Source organism: Elephas maximus, chromosome 3 (genome assembly GCF_024166365.1).
Source record: "Elephas maximus indicus isolate mEleMax1 chromosome 3, mEleMax1 primary haplotype, whole genome shotgun sequence".
Taxonomy (NCBI): Eukaryota; Metazoa; Chordata; class Mammalia; order Proboscidea; family Elephantidae; genus Elephas; species Elephas maximus.
The window spans coordinates 107690611-107712989 of record NC_064821.1 but is presented as its reverse complement, the minus strand read 5'-3'; the positions used below and the strand labels follow the sequence as shown (position 1 = coordinate 107712989).

At 37.3% G+C, this 22379-nt stretch overlaps 1 protein-coding gene across 5 annotated transcripts in view; it reads left to right on the top strand.

The window, feature by feature from the left end:
- DOCK7 (dedicator of cytokinesis 7) overlaps nt 1-22379 on the top strand; it is a 271583-nt gene that overhangs the window by 226321 nt on the left and 22883 nt on the right. For 3 of the 5 annotated variants that reach the window (XM_049879452.1, XM_049879451.1, XM_049879449.1), the window contains 6 exons: nt 1965-2108; nt 4473-4604; nt 6690-6704; nt 14788-14913; nt 16968-17057; nt 17182-17418. In XM_049879452.1, coding sequence (XP_049735409.1) covers nt 1965-2108; nt 4473-4604; nt 6690-6704; nt 14788-14913; nt 16968-17057; nt 17182-17418 — 744 coding nt within the window. Of the gene's footprint in view, nt 1-1964; nt 2109-4472; nt 4605-6689; nt 6705-14778; nt 14914-16967; nt 17058-17181; nt 17419-22379 lie in introns of all 5 variants that reach the window. The other 2 variants (XM_049879447.1, XM_049879450.1) reach the window with 1 other exon arrangement.

The following is a 22379-nucleotide window of genomic DNA, read 5'->3' as shown; positions in this document are numbered from 1 at the left end:
CCCACCAGAGTAGTCAGTGGTGGTAGCTGGGCACCATCTAGCTGTACTGGAGTCAGTCTGGTGGAGGCCATGGCAGGTGTGGCCCATTAGTCCTTTGACTAATCTTTCCCTTGTATCTTTAGTTTTCTTCATTCTTCCTTGCTTCCGAAGGGGTGAGACCAGTGGAGTATCTTAGATGGCCACCCACAGACTTTTAAGACCCCAGATGCTACTCACCAAAGTGGAATGTAGAACATTTTCTTTATAAACTATGTTATGCCAGTTGAGGTAGATGTTCCCCGAAACCATGGTCCCCACAGCCTTCAGCCCAGCAATTCAGTCCCTGAGGGAGTTGGGATGTGTCTATGGAACTTCCATGACCTTGCCTTGTACAAAGTTGTGCTGGCTTCCCCAGTATTGTGTACTGTCTTACGCTTCACCAAAGTTACCACTTAACTATTATCTATTTAGTGTTTTCCCATCCTCACCCCTCCCCTCCCTCGTAACCATAAAAAATGATTTCTTTTTGTGTGTTAACCTTTTCATGAGTTTTTACAGTAGTGGTCTCATACAATATTTGTCCTTTTGTGATTTACTTATTTCACTCAGAATAACGCCCTCCAGATTCATCCATGTTATGCGATGCTTCGCAGATTCATCGTTGTTCTTTATTGTTGTGTAATGTACCATAGTTTGTCTATCCATTTGTCTGTTGATGGGCATCTAGGTTGTTTCCATCTTTTTGCTGTGGTGAACAGTGCTGCAGTGAACATGGGTCTGCATATGTCTATTTGTGTGACAACCCTTATTTCTCTAGAATATATTCCTAGGAACAAGAATGCTGGATCATATGGTATTTCTATTTGTAGCTAAGAAAGCAAGTTGTTGTTACAGTCTTTGCAAGACATTCCAGAAATTGAATGTTTTGTAAAGACTGTATAAATACGAGTCTCCAAAAGATAGCTGTTGAATTAATTTTGGGCAGGGCAAATGTAAAAGGCTACAGAGAAGACTCCTAAAAATCTAGGCGAACTTAAGTGTTCACTCTATTTAAAGACCAAAACTGGAAATCTTAAATGAAGCTTGCATTATGGGTATTCACTCAAGAAAGATTACATGGAACTCTGATCTACCCATAGACAAGGCAAAGGCTTTAGACCTACCTGAAAAATTGACAAATGACTGTATTAAAAAAAAAAACCTAACCAAACCCATTGCTATTGAGTCAATTCTGACTCGTAGTGACCCTATAGGATAGAGTAGAACTGCCCCATTGAGTTTCCAAGGAGTGCCTGGTGGGTTCCAGCTGCCTACCTTTTGGTTAGCAGCCATAGCTCTTAACCACTAGGTCACCAGCGTTTCCATGGCAAGAAAGGGGAAGTCAAGTTGAGAGACAATAAAGTAGGACTAGTACTGAATACAGAGGTGGATAATCAGTACTCCACCTCCTTCTTAGATAATGGCAGCAGCAGTGCAGGGAAGAGGATAGTAAAGTACAGAAAGGTATGTGTGTATTATGTCTGTTTTAGAAATAATTACTGATCCCAAGCTCATTGGGTAAGAAGTAAGAAGGACTATACCTGAGATTTTTTTGTTGTTGTTTTTGTTTTCCCCCCATTAACTTTACATATGATGTTAGGCAAGCCAAGAGACCATTTTTATTCTTTAATTTCCCTCACTAGAAGGTAAGTAAATCAAAAAAAGGAAAACTCTTTAAATCTTCTTTGCTGTGGCTGTGTTGTTATCACTATTTTTCTTAGCCAGTGATTTTTCTTAATTTCCTTATCGCAACTTTTTATTAATGGAAGAGTCACCTGGGCATGTTGTTGCCATTTGGTGAGTCTTCTTTTACCTTTGCATAAACTAGTGTTATTATTTTTTAACCTAAACCGAGAGTCGTAATTTATCTTTAAATACTTCTTTTATACATTTTTCATGCTAGGAAATTATTGCCGTTTCACAACCTTTTCAATTTTTTCCCCTAGAATATTTCATCTAATGTTTTAGAAGAGTCTGCAGTCTCAGATGATGTGGTTTCCCCAGATGAAGAAGGTATCTGCTCTGGAAAGTACTTCACTGAGTCAGGACTTGTGGGATTATTGGAACAAGCAGCTGCTTCTTTCTCTATGGTAGATGACTCTTGTTAATTCTCCTTCCACAGTTTCATACCTCTGAATTATCAGTGACAGATGTGTTTATGCTCTGTGCCTTATGGGGACCCTGCTTTACCATTAAGATACTTCTCTCTGAGTACCTTAAGTCCTGTTTTTTCTAAGTTCATCATTTCTTATACCTTTTTATCTTAATAAGCTATCACCTCCCCCAGTGTTTCTCATTTACTCGTTTATGAAATAGCACTTATCTGCAACAGGTATTTTTTTGGTTCACAAAACTTCTACCATCAAACATATTCTAAAATTTTTAAATTAAAAAACAAAAGAACTCTAGGTGATTTAGGTTCCTTTTTGGATAGATTAACATAGCTCTAGAAATTAGAGCTTGTCCACTGGATAAAAGAGAGAATCTTCTTATGAGTGCATTGCCCTGGTGCCCAGGAAGGTTATGGCCACTCATTTCATTGGTTGCATGTCTACCGTATTAGGTAGGTATTGAGGCCTGAGCTTACTATCAGGAGCTTAATGAACTATATCCTGAATCCTTGTCTGACCTTCCCTACCATGCCACAACCCTTGTTCCCTCCCCATCTGTATGTGATGAAGGGAAGCAGTCAGGTGGAGCTTAGGTGAGATGTTTATTGGAAAAGGGAAAGATAACCACTGCTTACCTCCTTGAACCCTGGTGATAGGGTCACCTACTTTCACTGACTTGTATGATGCATGTTTAGTGCCACAGCAACAAGGTTTAGGAGATAGTGAGGTTCATGTAGGATAAGAGGGATGCTTGAGGAATATACAATGCTGCCCTCTTTCCCCATTGTGCTACTACTGGAAATGGGTTGTTTCTTCCCCTGGTCTTACCTCTAGCCTGCAATATGTTGGTTAACAACGTATATTCAGAAGCCATACTGCCAGAGTTCAAATCCTACCTCTGCTACATTAGTAGCTGTGACTCTTTGGGTAGAAGTTACTTATTGATGCCTCACTTTTCTCATCTATTAAATGCATCTAGAAATAGTACCTACCTCCCAGGATTGTTGTCAGGATTAAATGAATTAATATATATAAAGTACTTATCACAACGCCTGACTCTAAGTCAGTGCCTGTGTGTTTGCCATCATCTTCATCATTGTTATCACTTAGAAACAGCGCATTTAAATATCATGATTCTGAGACCTTAAACATGTTTTCCTAGACTTAAAATGTTAGATGTTGGTACTCTTTAAAGCTTCTTGCCTTTTAGGTCCTTGACTCCCCAGTTCCTCCCCTAGATTCCTGCTCCTTGAGTTTTAACTTGTCTGAATTAGCAAGAGAAAAATTTTTTTTGGTGTTTATGGAATGTTTTAATAAATACACACTTTATGTTGAGTGTGTGTAATTTTGCAACTCACAGTTGGGAATTTAGATCGGAAAACACTGTTCTGTATTATAGGATGCACGCAGCTGCTAACTGAAAGCTTGATGGTTCATGTCTACCCAGAGGATTCTTAGAAGAAAGGCCTGGCAATCTACTTCCAAAAAATCACCTGTTAAAGACGTTATGAAACAGACTTCTAATCAGTGGCAACTGGTGGTTTATAATTGTGGATCACATTATTTTTCAATTAATCTATTTAACCTTGATGAAAATAATTACTGGTTACACTAAGTATATTTCACTATTACAGCTACATTATTAGTTAAATTTATTTCTGTGACCTGACTAGGAAATAAAAGGACCATATAGTGGTTTCCTTGGGAAGTGTTTGCTAACTTGTGAGGCAGTGAGAACTCCATGACTTTGGAAAACATCTCTCTCCTCCCTCACTACATCCTTCAATTCAGTATTAAGAATAGGGAAATGGAGCAATGGTACAAACACATCTGGTCCACAGCAACCATTGGCCAGCTGTCATACAATAGAAGAAAATATGATGGTTCAAAACCTCCTGGTGTTTAGGTAAAGATCAGTCATTTTTCCACAGGAGATTTCATAAGTTGAAAATATCTGTACCAATTTATTAGGTCAGAAAAGTAAATGATTTTGGTTTCCTAGGAGGCCACAGGTTATCTGATTATAGAAGTATTTGTGAATTTTGTAATAATTGGATTTATTTTATTCCTCTGCTTAGAATTGGTCACTATAAAAGTTTATAATATACATATGTAAGTGTATTCCCACACACATATCCATCCGTACAGAGACTATACATTATGCAAACTTTTTAAATTAAGGCTGAATAAATTAAAAATTGTTAGTGTTTCCACAATTTTTTATTTTTTGTCGGAAAAGCTTAAGTGGTATTAGTAGAAGTATTGTGAATTTATAAATTGTAATTATTTCACTTTCTTATTGTTACAAAACAAATGAACATCTTACAAAAATTATTCTTATAGGCTGGCATGTATGAAGCAGTTAATGAGGTTTACAAAGTACTGATTCCTATTCATGAAGCTAATCGGGACGCAAAGAAACTATCCACAATTCATGGTAAACTTCAAGAAGCATTCAGCAAAATTGTTCATCAGGTAATGATTCCGATATATAGCTTCAGAATAAATGGAGAAAACTCTAAAAGCATGAATGTTGCATTTACTGATGTCAGATTAAATCCCATGAGAAGACCATTTTAATCAAGTTACAAATGAGCAAATGTCAAAATGACAATTTATGGCTAAAGCAAGTTTCAGTAATAAAAAATGGATTTACTTATAGTAGATTATGATCATCATAAACTTTCCACAAAGCCTCCCCCACCCCCCCATTTTTTAAAAAATGACTACCAAAACCCACTGCCATTGAGTCGATTCTGGCTCATAGTGCCCTTGTAGTTAGTAAATTTTTAAAAAATTGTTATTTTTTTGTTTCACAATGGTAAAGTTATCATTCTGAATCTGATTTTTTAATTCTATTCTTTTGCTGCCAAGAAGTTTTAATATTTAAGTTAACTGTTTATTAAATGATATGAAAGTTTATAAACTCCTAATATTTTTAATGAATTCAACTGAATTTTTACTGTTTTTCCTAGGTGTTTGTGTTCAAGTGTCCTTTGTTATATTTTTAATATGAAAAAATATTTAGTGAGAATAATAAAAAGGTTGCTTCTGTATATTTGACTATACTGATATGATCTCAGTGCTTGATTTTTATAGTTCATTGTGGACGCTGCATATTATCACCAAAATTAAAATGAAATCGAATGGGTTTAAAAATGAAGCAGGTTATTAGCAATTGATTTCCCTAAATCCTTGGCTCCATCAAAATACTCTGAAATATCCTGTTGAGCCAGCCTTCTCTTTCTCTACTTTACTATCCCCTTCCCTGCACTGCTGCTGCCATTATCTAAGAAGGAGGTGGAGTACTGATTATCCACCTCTGTATTCAGAACTAGTCCTATTTATTGTCTCTCAACTTGACTTTCCCTTTCTTGCTGTGGAAACCCTGGTGGCGTAGTCATTAAGTGTTACATCTGCTAACCGAAAGGTCAGCAGTTTGAATCCACCAGACGCTCCTTGGAAACCACATGGAGCAGTTCTGCTCTGTCCTATACTGTTACTATGAGTCAGAATCAACTCGATGGCAACAGGCAAAGGCTTTTTCTTGCCATGAGCTTAACTTGTTCTAGAATTGATGTGATCTGGAAAACTTTAACAATCTTAAAATAGGACTGCTATACTGTTAAGCCAGAATTTTATTTTCATCCACTAAAATATTGAAGTTGCAAAAGATTTTTTAGGTTTCATGATCATAACAGATGGGTCTTTTTGTAGTCAGTTGTACATGTACTGTAAAAAAAACTTCATCCCAGCCTCTGTAGCTCCCATAGAAAATTACACACGTAAGATCTGGAACATCTAGAGCTATTAGTTTCTAAGAAAATTTCATTCATTTTTGTTAATGGCACTTGAGCGAAATTGCAATTTGTAGTCCAATTTAACCTGGGTAGTTCAGTGAAGTGCAGTTCACCTTAGTTAGAGACCCAGTGTAAAAACAGAAATGGAACAAGCAGCTGGCTTTTTCCTCAAAATTTGTGTTTACACTTATTAAAGCATTTTAATTGCAAAATTTTAGCTACAGGTAGTCCCCTGATTACAAACAAGATCCGTTCCTAAGTCTGTCTTTAAGTCGAATTTGTAGGTAAGTCGGAACATGTACACGTGGTGCTTATTTAGCATCACTTAGTCAAATGTTTGTCTTAGTATGTGGCATATATTTTACCTTTCTATGCATATAAAACAACACTTAAAGTACGCAGTGTTTTTATGAGCGTCACAAAGTAGTACATGCGTTCGATATCACGATCCACTGTATTTAAGTCAAAGTTTTAGTACGATAGGCTTTACGGCAGTAGTTCTTAAGTACGAGTTGTCGTTAAGTTGGAGGTTCGTAACCCGGGGACTGCCTGTACTACATTTTGAACAAAAATTTTATAAAATCACAGGTTTTAAATGAAAGAATATGTTATTTGAAGTATCCTGGTAACTTTTTTATTCATGGAGAGTAATTCGTGGTATATGGTGCCTTACGCTACTGAACTTCCTTTGGCCTTTTTCGTTCTTTTTAAACAGTTTTTTTTTTTTATGACTTGCCCTTTTTTACTTTTTATTATACAGAGTACTGGCTGGGAGGTAGGTAATGTTTTAGTTAGTTAAAGACACTAATAGATTGATTTGATCAGATTTCTTATGCCAATGCTTTGCCCACATGTGCTAGCTGTGGGCATTCTGTTGCTATCTGCTGTCAACTGAATTCATTAACCAAAGAAATTTTGTAAAAATACTGTAAGTTATTTGAAGAAATTTATTATTAAGAGGTTGTAGGCAGTGCATGGAAATCGATACGTTGCACTAATGAGATTCTTTGGTAAATGAGCCACTTTGTCATCACTCTAGTTTGTTTTTATCCTGTAAAGCATTTTCTTTCATCAGCATTTATACACAGATTTATCTTGTTTTTAACCGTATTGTTTCACCTCATTTTGCAGAGGTCGATTTATGTGTTATTGCTCAGAGGTGCAAATAGAAAATACTCTATTTCGTCTAATCTAAGATGCCATCAGTTGTAAGACATACAATTTTAAGTATCTGTAAGAAAAAAAGTCCTGTGTATTAAACCAGGACATCATGTTAGCTGAAAGATGAATACCAATTACAGAGATACTAAAATGTGGCCCAAAATTGTGCATCTTAGAGTTGATAAAATAAGTGTTAATTTGCATTTACTTTACTTCACCTTTAGTATAAGCACTGATGAGGAAAGAAATTCACTCTTGTCATTTAAATTTTATTGGGAGAGGGGATGAAGAACTTCAGAGAATTTGAAATTTGATTTGACCTCATATTATGACAGTTTTTAAAACATACTGTAGTTTAATGAAGACTGTGTGTGCTTTCCTTTATGTAGTAGTTAGGCTCCGGAAAAGTCCTATATAAATTAAATCTTATTTGAAAAATACCAGCTGATTACCATTATTTTAAATTTTTCTGTAAAGGGAAAAAATTCTATAAAACATGTCTTAATTCATTTTAATGAGGTAAAGCAAGGTATTAATAAATCAGGTTTGTTTAAAACTAGGTATATTTTGTGAAGTTGTCTGCTTTGCCTCTTTTCAGTTAGGCCTATCGTGATTAAACACCTTAGGCCTTCTGTATCTGGTTTTCATTGCAATCCTTATTTGAGGTCCCAAAGAAAAAAGCTTAGGTATATAGGAGCCCTGGTGGTGCAATGGTTAAGAGCTCAGCTGCTAACCAAAAAAGTCAGTAGTTTGAACCCACCAGCCACTCCTTGGAAACCCTTTGGGGCAGTTCCACTATGTCCTATGGAGTCGCTATGAGTCGGAATTGACTTAATGGCAACAGGTTTTTTTTTTTTTTTTGGTATTGAGTTTTCTTCTATTTCTCAAGTAGTACCCACATTTTGCTTTTCTTCAGATGAAGCCAGTACTTTTACATCTATTTTAATTCTCCAGATTAAATGTGTGTGACTTTATTAATATCTAAGCACTCATTTCTATGGCCCAGTGAAGACATTTCTCAAGAGACTTGCCGTGATTTCCTATGAGTGAAAAAGTTCCCTATGGATTTCCTAACATGAAATAGAATTAGCCGAGAATTAGACACAAAAGAATATATTGATACCTCTGAGCAGTTTATTATTAGTTTGCTTGATGCTAAATCGACCCCTGAAAGGTATAATTTTCACTGGTATGACATTAATATCATTCTGTCATCATGTGTATTGCATGGTAAAAGTTACACAGACTTTATTTTCTTGTTTATATTCATGTCACCATCTTTTACTGGACCTTTAGCTTTGTAGCTTCTAAATTTGTTGCACGCTTGTAATTTGCTTTTCTCTTGTAAAACTTTAATGGATGCTTGCATTTTAAAAATGTGTTTGCTACCATTTGCTGCTTATTTGTTTTGAAATTTCCCTAATTAAAATGCTTTCTGTTTTCTCTTCTCTTGCCCCTGGTTGCTGACCCTACTCCCTACTTTTACTATTGTCTATTGTGGTAAGTTTCTACCTTGTGAATATTTTTCTTTTTGACTCTGTGTAAACTCCAGTAAGTTCATTTTATCTAAAAGCCGTGCCAGCTAATTTCCTAAGATTCTCATAAAACTCTCACTGGATTGAAATCTAGTGAGGGTAATGTATTTATTGTAGAAAGGCTGTTTGAATTGATAACTCACTCTCTGACTTACAGAAAAAGGCTTTCTGGGCTTATATAATAGCAATGTATTTGTTTTTCATTATGCTCCTTGATTTGGTACAAATTGAGTTGGCAAAGCTTTGTAGGTGCGTGCGTGTGTACGTGTGTGCTCAAAAGTTAACTCCAAAACTTGATGCTTACCAACTTGGTAAGTTATTTACCATGCAAAATAAACCATGAACACTTCATGAATCATGGTGGCTGTTATTTGCTCTGCCAGTTTCAATATCTTAATAGCTGTTTAGCGTTTGCTTTTATTTTGTCTTTATTAAAAGCCCTTGTATTTTGCATGAAATAATAGGAATTAAAGTAATCATTTCTTTCTTATGACTGCATTTTTAATTATTTTTGGAAAAAGGCAAAGGTGTTGAATTTCTACATGGAAATTTTTATAACCATTTCACACTGTGTTGTGTATGTATTTTCTGTTTTAAAAGATATATTTATCCGTTTATCAAATAGTGATTAATTTTGTAATCAGAAGTAGACTAATGCAAATTTTGGGTTTTCAGAAAAATTAGCCCTCAAACATTGATAACATAGAGTCATATGGTACTTTTTTCTTTTGTAAAAGCTTACCACATATTCCTTTAAGGGGAATACTACTACCCTAGTAGACATGTCTTGCAGTCTCTAGAAAGGCTAGAGAAGATGAGCTTAGCTTTGTTGATCTTAACTCTCTCTTCTGAGTACTTAAAGAAATGTGGGATACCCTAACTTTTGAGATTGAAATCATGCAAAATGATCTTATCTAGATCTTATCTCTTATCATTGAACTGGATAGACATGAATATGAACCAGTATTTTGGTTTTTATGTGATTAGAAGTACTGGCCATACTTCTGGCTCACTGGCCTCTGTTGAATTTTTACGTGCTTTATTATTTTTTTTTTTTTAGTCAGCACTAAAGCTGAGTGAGATAAAATAACTCATCCAAGCAAGTAAAAGTTAGAGCAGAATTAGAAACAGCAAATTAAAATGGGGGTTGGGGGCTCTGAAAGCAAGTCGTGGAAAAAAAAAAAAAAATCCAAGAGGGTAGAGCACCATCAAGGAGCCTTTGTGGCACAGTGGTTAAGTGCTGGCTGCTAACTGAAAAGTTGTCAGTTTAAACTCACCAGCCACTTCATGGGAGAAAAGACCAAGCGGTCTGCTCCCGTAAAGATTACAGCCTAGGAAAACTTATGGGGCCGTTCTACTGTGTCCTGTAGGGTCAGTATGAGTTGGGATCGGCTCAATGGCATACAACTCAACCATAATTAAAACAAGTACTTTGAGACACTTGCGTGGAAAAATGTGATATTCTAAAGGAGAAATTAGAACACTGTAGGTGTAAAACAACCACAAGTCTTGACCTCAGGAAGAAGTTAGATCTGAAGAAAGCTAAGGAAAACAAAGTTGAGTAGGAAGGATCTTATCTCTAGGAATAGATACTTTCTAGTAGTTGGCAACTCGCTGATAATAGACCCATGACTGAGCACTTGATGAGATACCATACAACTGACTGTGTTCTGCCCTTTGAGGAGAAAAAGAAATAGAGAGTAAACATTTACTACGTAGATGATACTGAACACGATTTTTTTCCCCCTGGACTGGGACGTATAATAGTAAAAACTGAACTTCAGATAAGGAGTGGAGTAGGATATATCTTAGAAGAGTATGTTTGTAGGTAAACCACCAACTTGATCTTTATACTGGAATACACAGGAAGGAGATGCAAACACACAGAAATAATTAAAGTAGAGAACAGTGCTGTAATATGTTTGTAATACAAAAAACATAGGGAAAGAGGTGCTCAGTAGCTCTCAAGGAAATTCTCAAGGAAAAACATCAGAGAAGTGTAAGATGATTTGAGGAATCATACTAAACGTCACAGTTTTTGTATACCAGTATATGGAGTATAGTAAACATATCGCTTAATTAAGAGCTTAGACTCGGTGACAAATATATTGGGGTTTAACTCCCAGCTCCAGCAGTTACCAACAACATGACCTTGGACAAGTTACATTTCCTTATCTATAAAATGAGGATGAAAATAATGGTACTTAGAGGGTTGTGATAAGAATTGATATAGTGTAAAGTGGTTAGCCAATGTCTGGCATGTAGTAAGTACTCAAAAAATGTTGGAGGTCATTATTTTTGTTGTTCTATGATGATTATTGTTATTGTTGTTATTACTACTATTACCTAAAATCTTAACACAGTTTGGTTAATAAAATCTAACGTGTTATATTCCCAAGTTGGGATCTGTAATAATGAACTGATAAAGGTGAATATCTCTTTAAGAGGAATAACTCTGCTAGTAGGGAAGGGAGATTGCCACTATGTGTAAAACTGCTGTACCTATATGGAAATCAGTTAACTTGAAGAAAGCGTAGTGGAAAACATTTGGGTGAGTATAAAAGAAGTTATACAAGTGATGTCATTGTGGAAATACACAACTAGCCCAACAGAATGTTCTTACTAGAATAAAGATAACAGAACTAGAACAGATTTAAAATGTATATGTCATAAGAGACCTCAGCAATTTAGAGATACGCTAGGTGAATTTACTTGTCTGGGATGAGCTTCATTGCCCAGAAGATTGTGGAGGCACTAAGTAGAACTTCTGGGAAAGAAAAATCTGGATGTAGGAGTAATGGGACGTTTAGGAAGAATTCATAACAGCAAAGTAAAGTAATGCTAAAAAAAAAAAAAAAAAATGAACTAGATCATAGGAAAGTGGATTTTTTTCTTCTTTAATTGAAAGGAAAAATAGCTATCGTCGTATGGTCCAAAACTGAAGAAGAAATAAAGATGAAGCTATGTTTTTCCAGAAGGTGTGGCTATGTGATCATGCTTTCCTGAACTGTACAGGGCCAGTAGTTTCATGCTAGAGAACTTATTTTCACAGTTGAAAATAAATTTACTCAGACTCTTAGCCTTGCCTAGCCCTATCCCCTGCCACTTCCTCCCTCATTTGAGTACACACACACACACACACACACACACACACACACACACACGTTCATTTTAAATTCCAATAGTGTCAGATTCCTTTCTGACCTTCTCTCCTCCTATTCTCCCCCTTGGTTACCTGCTTCAGTCACACTGGTCACCTTCCTGTACCCCAAACACACTAGGCAGGCTCCTGCCATAGGGCTTTTGCACTGGCTGTTTCCTCTGCCTAGAATGCACCTCCTCCAGATTCTCATAAATAACTGGAAACCCTGGTGCCATAATGGTTAAGTGCTGTGGCTGCTAACCAAAAGGTCAGCAGTTCAAATCTACCAGGCATTCCTTGGGCAGTGCTACCCTGTCCTGTAGGGTCTTTATGAGTCAGAATTGACTCACCAGCAGTGGATTTGGTTTTTGGTTTTTCTCACCTCCAAGTCTTCTTTCAGATGTCACCTTCTTGATGAGACCTGCCCTAATCACCTTCTTTTAAATTGCTACCTCCACCCAGGCCTCCTGATCTACCTTACAGACACGCACACACGCACACACACACACACACCCCTACCTCTCTTAACCCCTTCCCCTATAGGACTTAGCTCTCTCTAACATATTAAGTAATTTGCTTATGTATTTTTGGTTTATTGTCTTTCTTACCCACAAGAATGTTATGTCCCTGAGATGGCAGGGATCTTTGTTTCTTCTGTTGACTGATTTATTACAAATGTCTAGAACAGTTTGCTGACACATAGTAGGCACTCAGTAAATATCTGTTGAATGAATGAATGGTTTCATTTACATACATTCTGTTTTATGACTTTATACCTTGCTTATTTTTTTTCCCCTCTGCTGAAATGGCCTCTCTTCCCTCCCCTATCACTTGGCCAATTCTTTTGAGTTGTAGGACCCTGTTTATGGGTCAGCTGTTTTGTGACCTGACTCTACCAGAATTGATTGTTTCTTTCTTGATACTTTTTACTGTGTACATACTAATATGGCACATGCTGTAATTATTCGAATATATGTGTCTGACTTTGTTGAGTTCCTTGATAGCAGAAACTGAGTCTTATCTTTATTTTCTTATTACTGAGGATGAAGAGTGGCTAACACATAATAAGCACTCAAATTTTTTTCTGTGAACTGAATGTCAATATGAGAAACGATACAAGAAGTGTTTAAAATGGCTGGCTGCTCAGTAACTATTTCAGTTTTAAGCTACATTAATAAAATTCAGTGTTTAGATCCAGGGAAGCAGTGAGCCCATTGATACCTTCACTGATCAGATCACATCAGCAGTATTGTGTCTATTTCTGGGATACCACATTTTAGAAAATGGCATTGACAAACTAATAAAATGCAAAGAAATAGTAATTCCTATCATATCAGGATTGATAGAGAACTGGAAAGCTTAGCTAGGGGAAACAAATCCTAACCTGTCTTCAGATATTTAAAGGGCCACAATATTGAAGAATTAGTACTGTATACTATAACCCATTGCTGTCGAGTCAATTCTGACTCATAGTGACCCTATAGGACAGAGTAGAACTGCCCCATAGAGTTTCCAAGGAGCACCTGGCAGATTCAAACTGCTGACCCTTTGGTTAGCAGCCGTAGCACTTAGCCACTATGCAACCTGGGTTTCCACTGTATACTATAGTGTTTTAAATTGGAAACCTCTGAGAGGATTACAGCCATAACAATAATATTTTTAATATAGGCTGTTTTAAAAAGTAGGAATGTATATATGTATCTGATATTTTGAAGATAAAAATAACAAATTATTAATTTTCTCAGATTTCCAATGCAATGCCTCTATTCCTTGATTATGTCAAATTTTACTGTTATGATATTAGTCCATAATTAATCAGAATTTTGGTTGAATCCATCTAAAGATATCATTTGCTGTGGAAATCAGTTAATTATAAAGTTAATTTGTTAAATTTTGAAATAAAATAATCTTGGAAAGTGTGTGTGTGTGTGTGTGTTAGATTAGAAACCTTAAGTTTCTTTAGTTCCAAAGACACTTTTCTTTAAAAGTTTATTTCTACAAATAAAAACAAAAAGATGGAGTTTTTGGGCTTTTTTTTAAATCACTGTGATCTTTTTTTCTAAAACTGGCAAATTAAGGAACCAAGTTTCCTATTTTGCTTAATTACCTGTAACACTTTTGGCATACTTCATGTAGGCTTTTGCCTTTCCAAGGAAGAACTCAATACTGAAAACATAAGTATAAAGCAGATTAGGCTTAATGAGAATTTAGATTTATTAAAATACGTATGTATGTCTACGTATACAAGAGCCACCACCAAGTTCTTCTTAAACAGCTTTGTATCTGAATTGTAAGAATTATATAGAAAGCTCCCAACTATTTATCTTTATTGAAGGAATTTGTCTTCAGGTTCTTCTTGTGAGTTAAAGTGACCTTAGTGTACCTTATACTTGAAATGACTGTGGGGTCAATGCATGCAGTGGGTGGTTTGGGGGATATAGAATAACCAACTGATCTCAAAATTTTTTATTATCTTTCATTCAAAGTTTTTTCCTTTTTGTTAAATTTTTAGTTACTCTTCCACACCTAGATATTCTTATCAGCAGAAGGATAGGATAAAGATGATACAATTTTCATGCTTTGGTGCTTTGGGAGGGTCTTCACATTTACTTGTTGCCTACTTTATGCCAGGTGCTGTGCTTGGCTCTTAACTTTTGTGATCTCATTTAGTCTATGTAAAGGTATTACATGAAGGTCACTGCTAACTGAAAAAAAAGTTAATGTTTTTAAATTTAACTTTATGTACTTACTGTGCTCTAATTTCAGGACAGTTAAGATCTAGTCCGTGTTACACTAAACACTTTGCATATTAAGGATATGATCTATCTCAATTGTATGGATTTAAAACATACAGCAGTATTTCTTTTACCTTCATTTAAGAAATAATAAACTAATGAAAATTTTATTTAAAACTTTATGAAATGTTTTTAGAAATTTTACACTGAAGCAATCTAAACATAATGTAAAGAAAAAGATGTTATATTAAAGTTTCTTCATTTTCCTAAACCTAGGATGGTAAGCGGATGTTTGGCACCTATTTTCGTGTTGGTTTTTATGGAACCAAGTTCGGGGATTTGGATGAACAAGAATTTGTTTACAAGGAGCCTGCAATAACCAAACTTGCAGAGATATCTCACAGATTGGAGGTGAATGCTGTGGTGGTTCATAAAATGTCATCTTTAATTTGTATTCTCTATGATGAGTGGATCATAAAAAAAAAAAAAATTTTTTTCTTTTTTTTAAGATGAGTTGAATTTGCAGATCAGATCTAATCATTTAATAAGCCAAGTCTTGCCAAATAAACTATTCCCTTATGGGATATGGAATTGTGATAGATACAACCATACCCTTGTAATATCTTTTATGGCAACAGTAAAGTAATAGTATTAACTTCATTTTTATGAGGATTTATTTTCACACATATTTTGGAAATCCACATATCGCTCAGAATTCCTCTGACTTACAGAGAAACGTATAGTATTACTCATATCTTAGAGAAAAAAGGCATAAGGGATTAAGTAGCAGCTTTTTTTTTTAGAGATTAAGTAGAACTAGAACCTCAGGAAACTTCTGACCAAGGGCATAATCTCTTTGGCTTAACTGGTTCCCAGTGAGATACCTTTTGAACTTAAAAACCTGAAATCAGATCTTAACACCTCTTAGAATCCCTTAACCTTTAGAACTTCTTAATTTTTACCGTAAATGATTGGCGTTCATATTTATCAGGCTAACCTGTCTTTTCTTTTATAGTAATTCTTTCCAGCCTTTTTCTATTCTTGCTACTCAGTGTGGTCTGTGGAACAGAGGCATTGGAATCACCTGGGAGGTTGTTTGAAATGCAGAATCTCAGGTCCCAACCCAGACCTTCTGAATCAAAATCTGCATTTTAACAAGATCCTCAGGTGCTTTGTGTTCACAGGAAAGTTAAAGAAGCATTGCTGTAGGCTTGTTTTTATTCTCAGCTAATGTTTATTTCTTGAATGTTATATTTTTATATAACATTAAACTTTCTTAAATACGCTAAACTGTGGCCTTTGTTCTAAGAGGCATCGTAGTTTCCTTGGGCTGCCATAACAAAATACCACAAAGTAGGTAAATATCACAAAGTGGCTTTAAAGAACAGAAATTTACTGTCTCACAGTTCTGGAGGCTAGGAGTTGAATTCAGGGTGTTGACAGGGCCATGTTTCTCTGTCTGCTCTAAGGGCAGATCCTTCTTGTCTCTTCCAGCTCTTGGTAGTCCCAGGTGTCTCTTGGCATTCCTTGCCTTATAGATTGTATCTTCACATGGTGTCTTACTGCTGTGTGACTCTATCTGTTGCTGCCTTTTATAAGTCACCGTCAGAAGGGATTGGGACCCACCCTGTTCCCGTGTGATCTCCTTAACTGATAACATCTTCAAAGAAAGACTTTATTTCCAAAGAGGCACAGGGATTAGGCCTTCAACATATTTTGGGGACTGGGGGCACAATTCAGTCCAAGGGGCTAGGTAAGTCTTGAGAAATGTTCATTAAGACAGCGTTCCCCAAACTTACCCAATCATAAAAATTACCTTGGAGGTTCTCTTTTGAAGATTTGGGTTTACTTTTTCGTTTTGAATAGCCCTACCCATGCCCAAGCTACATAGTGTCATATGGAAAAGGCATTATGTTCTGACATAAGGCCACTTTTTAGGCCTAGGGTTTTTCTTTCAAAATCTAAACCTATGTAAAATCTTAAAAGATCAATGCATGTAATTGAAGAGTCTAGAATGTTACCTTAAATCAGTAATAAAAATAACACTTTTTCATTGACCCATGATCTACAAGAAATGAGGCCACAGTAAATTCAATAAAAGTGAGATCCTGTACATCAAAAATGATGAGTTTGTTTTATCTTTGCTTTCTGTTCCCTTTTTTGTTTTTCTTGAGGAACTCTTACGGAACCTGGAATTTATATTGGAAAAAATTGTTTAATTATATACTGTGTTATTTAAAGTGAGTGGATGGTAATCATATCAAATAAATGTAGACTTGAGACCATGCTGATTTGATAGATGAAAAATTTTGTGAACCTAAATAATAATTATTTTGAATTATTGGCATGGATATACAAGAACTTACTAAATGCACTAATTTTACACAAGGGTCTTCATCAGAGGCTTTCTCTGTTTTCTAATTTTGTTAACTTCGCATAAAAGATTTTTCTCCCCTTTATTTTAGGGATTTTATGGAGAGAGATTTGGAGAGGATGTGGTTGAAGTAATCAAGGACTCTAATCTTGTAGACAAATGTAAATTAGATCCTAACAAGGTAAGGTTGACTGGACACTAATGACATATAAGCATATCTTTGAGACCCTCCATATGAATTTTGTTTGAGAAAAACTAAATGATGATTTAGCAGTGAAGAAATGAAGGACTTTTTCTTTTCCCAGGCATATATTCAGATTACCTACGTGGAGCCGTACTTTGACACATATGAGATGAAGGACAGAATCACGTATTTTGATAAAAATTATAATCTTCGCCGTTTCATGTACTGTACACCCTTCACTTTAGATGGTCGTGCCCATGGGGAACTTCATGAACAGTTTAAGCGGAAGACCATTCTGACTACTTCACATGCCTTTCCTTATATTAAAACAAGGGTCAATGTCACTCACAAAGAAGAGGTAAGTCCAAAAAAAAAAAAACCAAACCAGTTCTCATTGAGTCCATTCTAACTCATGGCGACCCTAGATGTGCAGAGTAGAACTGCACTCCATTGGGCTTTCAAGGCTGTGATCTTTTGGAAGTAGATCACCAGGCTTTTCTTTCAAGGCACCTCAGGTGGGTTCAAACTACCAATTTATTGGTTAGTAGTCAAACACTTAACCATTTACACCACCCAGGAACTCCACGTGTAGGGAAGTATAGGCATTAGTGAAATCAGTATATTGGAGCCACCAATGTGGATGTAACAGAAGATGTGTACCACCTCTCATATGTTAACATACTAGAACTTTACCCATTTTTGAGTCATCCATTTTTAACTTTATCTCAGTCCCTAGTTTACTCTCAGCTTGTTGTTGTTGGTAGGTGCCATCGAGTCAGTTCCGACTCATACTGACCCTATGCACAACAGAACGAAACACCGCCCGGTCTTGAGCCATCCTTAAAATCATTGTTATGCTTGAGCTCATTGTTACAGCCACTGTGTCAATCCACCTCATTGAGGGTCTTCCTCTTTTCTGCTGACCCTGTACTCTGCGAAGCATGATGTCCTTCCCCAGGGACTGATCCCTCCTGACAACATGTCCAAAGTATGTAAGATGCAGTCTCGCCATCCTTGCCTCTAAGCAGCATTCTGGTTGTACTTCTTCTAAGACAGATTTGTTTGTTCTTCTGGCAGTCCATGGTATATTCAGTATTTTTCACCAACACCACAATTCAAAGGCGTCAATTCTTCTTCGGCCTTCCTTATTCATTGTCCAGCTTTCACATGCATATGATGTGATTGAAAATACCATGGCTCGGGTCAGGGGCACCTTAGTCTTCAGGGTGACATCTTTGCTCTTCAACGCTTTAAAAAGGTCCTTTGCAGCAGATTTACCCAATGCAATGCGTCTTTTTTTTTTTTTAATAATTTTTATTGTGCTTTAAGTGAAAGTTTACGGATCAAGTCAGTCACTCACATAGAAACTTATATACACCTTCCTACATACTCCCAATTACTCTCCCACTAATGAGACAGCCCACTCTCCCTCTCCACTCTCTCTTTTCATGTCCATTTCGCCAGCTTCTAACCCCCTCTACCTTCTCATCTCCCTTCCAGGCAGGAGATTCCAACATAGTCTCAAGTGTCCACCTGATCCAAGAAACTCATTCCTCACCAGCATCCCTCTCCAACTCATTGTCCAGTCCAATCCGTGTCTGAAGAGTTGGCTTAGGGAATGGTTCCTGTCCTGGGCCAACAGAAGATCTAGGGGCCATGACCACCGGGGTCCTTCCAGTCTCAGTCAGACCATTAAGTCTGGTCTTTTTATGAGAATTTGGGGTCTGCATCCCACTGCTCTCCAGCTCCCTCAGGGGTTCTCTGTTGTGTTCCCTGTCAGGGCAGTCATCGGCTATAGCCAGGCACCATCTAGTTCTTCTGGTCTCAGGATGGTATAGTCTCTGGTACATGTGGCCCTTTCTGTCTCTTGGGCTCGTAATTAACCTTGTATCCTTGGTGCTCTTCATTCTCCTTTGATCCAGGTGGGTCGAGACCAATTGATGCATCTTAGATGGCTGCTTGCTAGTGTTGAAGGCCCCAGACGACACTCTTCAAAGTGGGATGCAGAATGTTTTCTTAATAGATTTTATTATGCCAGTTGACTTAGATGTCCCCTGAAATCATGGTCCCCAAACCCCTGCCCCTGCTACACTGGCCTTCGAAGCACTCAGTTTATTCAGGAAACTGCTTTGCTTTTGGTTTAGTCCAGTTGTGCTGACCTCGCCTGTATTGCATGTTGTCTTTCCCTTCACCTAAAGTAGTTCTTATCTACCAACTAGTTAGTGAATACCCCTCTCCCACCCTCCCACACTCCCTTCTCTTGTAACCACAAAAGAATGTTTTCTTCTCAGTTTAAACTATTTCTCAAGTTCTTATAATAGTGGTCTTCTATAATGTTTGTCCTTTTGCAACTGACTAATTTCACTCAGCATAGTGCCTTCCAGGTTCCTCCATGTTATGAAATGTTTCACAGATTTCTCACTTTTCTTTATCGATGCATAGTATTCCATGCGTCTTTTGATTTCTTGACTGCTGCTTCCATGGCTGTTGATTGTGGATCCAAGTAAAATGAAATCCTTGACAACTTCAATCTTTTCTCCGTTTATCATGATGTTGCTCACTGGTACAGTTGTGAGGATTTTTGTTTTCTTTATGTTGATGTACAGTCCATACTGAAGGCCGTGGTCTTTGATCTTCATTAGTAAGTGCTTCAAGTCCTCTTCACTTTCAGCAAGCAAGGTTGTGTCATCTGCATAATGCAGGTTGTTAATGAGTCTTCCTCCAATCCTGATGCCCCGTTCTTCTTCATGTAGTCCAGCATACAGATTGAATAGATATGGTGAAAGAATACAACCCTGACGCACACCTTTCCTGACTTTAAACTACTTAGTATCCCCTTGTTCTGTCCAAACAACTGCCACTTGATCTATGTAAAGGTTCCTCATGAGCACAATTAAGAGTTCTGGAATTCCCATTCTTTGCAACATTATCCATAATTTGTTATGATCCACACAGTCGAATGCCTTTGCATAGTCAATAAAACACAGGTAAACATCCTTCTGGTATTCTCTGCTTTCAGGCAGGATCCATCTGACATCAGCAATGATATCTCTGGTTCCACATCCTCTTCTGAAACCAGCCTGAATTTCTGGCAGTTCCCTGTCGATACACTGCTGCAGCCGTTTTTGAATGATCTTCAGCAGAATTTTGCTTGCGTGTGATATTAATGATATTGTTCTATAATTTCCACGTTCGGTTGGATCACCTTTCTTGGGAATAGGCATAAATATGGATCTCTTCCAGTCAGTTGGCCAGGAAGCTGTCTTCCATAATTCTTGGCATAGATGAGTGAGTACCTCCAGCACTGCATCTTTTTGTTGAAACATCTCAATTGATATTCCATCAATTCCTGGAGCCTTGTTTTTCACCAATGCCTTCAGAGCAGCTTGGACTTCTTCCTTCAGTACCATCGGTTCCTGATCATATGCCACCTCTTGAAATGGTTGAATATCAACTAATTCTTTTTGGTATAATGACTCTGTGTATTCCTTCCATCTTCTTTTGATGCTTCCTGCGTCGTTTAATATTTTCCCCATAGGATCCTTCACTATTGCAACTCTAGGCTTGAATTTTTTCTTCAGTTCTTTCAGCTTGAGAAACTCTGAGCATGTTCTTCCCTTTTGGTTTTCCATCTCCAGCTCTTTGCACATGTCGTTATAATACTTTACTTTGTCTTCTCGAGCCACCCTTTGAAACCTTCTGTTCAGTTCTTTTACTTCATGAATTCTTCATTTTGCTTTAGCGGCTTGATGCTCAAGAGCAAGTTTCAGAGTCTCCTCTGACATCCATCTTGGTCTTTTCTTTCTTTCCTGTCTTTTCAGTGACCTCTTGCTTCCTTCATGTATGATGTCCTTGATGTCATTCCACAACTCGTCCGGTCTTCAGTCACTAGTGTTCAATGCATCAAATCTATTCTTGAGATGGTCTCTAAATTCAGGTGGGATATACTCAAGGTCATATTTTGTTTCTTGTGGACTTTCTCTGGTTTTCTTCAGTTTCAGCTTGAACTTGCATATGAGCAATTGATGGTCTGTTCCACAGTTGGCCCCTGGCCTTGTTCTGACTGATGATATTAAGCCTTTCCATTGTCTCTTTCCACAGATGTAGTTAATTTGATTTCTCTGGGTTCCATCTGGCGAGGTCCGTGTGTATAGCCACCATTTATGTTGGTGAAAGAAGGTATTTGCAATGAAGAAGTCGTTGGTCTTGCAAAATTCTATCATTCGATCTCTGGTATTGTTTCTGTCACCAAGGCCGTATTTTCCAACTGCGGGTCCTTCTTTGTTTCCAACTTTTCACATTCCAATCACCAGTGATTATCAATGCACCTTGATTGCATGTTCAATCAATTTCAGACTGCAGCAGCTGATAAAAATCTTCTATTTCTTCATCTTTGTCCCTAGTGGCTGGTGCGTAAATTTGAATAATAGTCGTATTAACTGGTCTTCCTTGTAGGTGTACGGATATTATCCTATCACTGACAGTGTTGTACTTCAGGGTAGACTATGGAACGTTCTTTTTGACAATGAATGCAACACCATTCCTTTTCGAGTTACCATTCCCAGTGTAGTAGACTATATGATTGTCCAATTCAAAATGGCCAATACCAGTCTATTTCAGCTCACTAATACCTAGGATATTGATGTTTATGTGTTCCATTTCATTTTTGATGATTTCCAGTTTTCCTAGATTCATACTTCATACATTCCAGGTTCTGATTATTAATGGATGTTTGCAGCTGTTTCTTCTCATTTTGAGTTGCACCACATCAGCAAATGAAGGTCGCGAAAGCTTTACTCCATCCACGTCATTAAGGTCGACTCTATTTTGAGGAGGCAGCTCTAACCCAGTCATCTTTTGAGTGCCTTCCAACCTGGGGGGCTTATCTTCCAGCACTATATCAGACAGTGTTCCGCTGCTATTCATAAGGTTTTCACTGGCTAATGTTTTTCAGAAGTAGACTGCCGGGTCCTTCTTCCTAGGCTGTGTTAGCCTGGAAGTTCAGCTGATATCTGTCCTCCATGGGTGACCCTGCTGGTATCTGAATACCGGTGGCATAGCTTCCAGCATCACAGCAACACACAAACCGCCACAGTACGACAGACTGACAGACAGGTGTGGGCTGCTATAACAGAAATACCACAAATGGATGATTTTAACAAAGAGAAGTTTATTGTCTCACAGCCCCGTAGGCTATAAGTCCGAACTCAGGTGCCAGCTCCAGGGGAAGGCTTTCTCTCTCTGGAGGAAGGTCCTTGTCATCAGTCTTCCCTTGATTTGGAAGCATCTCAGCACAGGAACCTCAGGTCCAAAGAATGC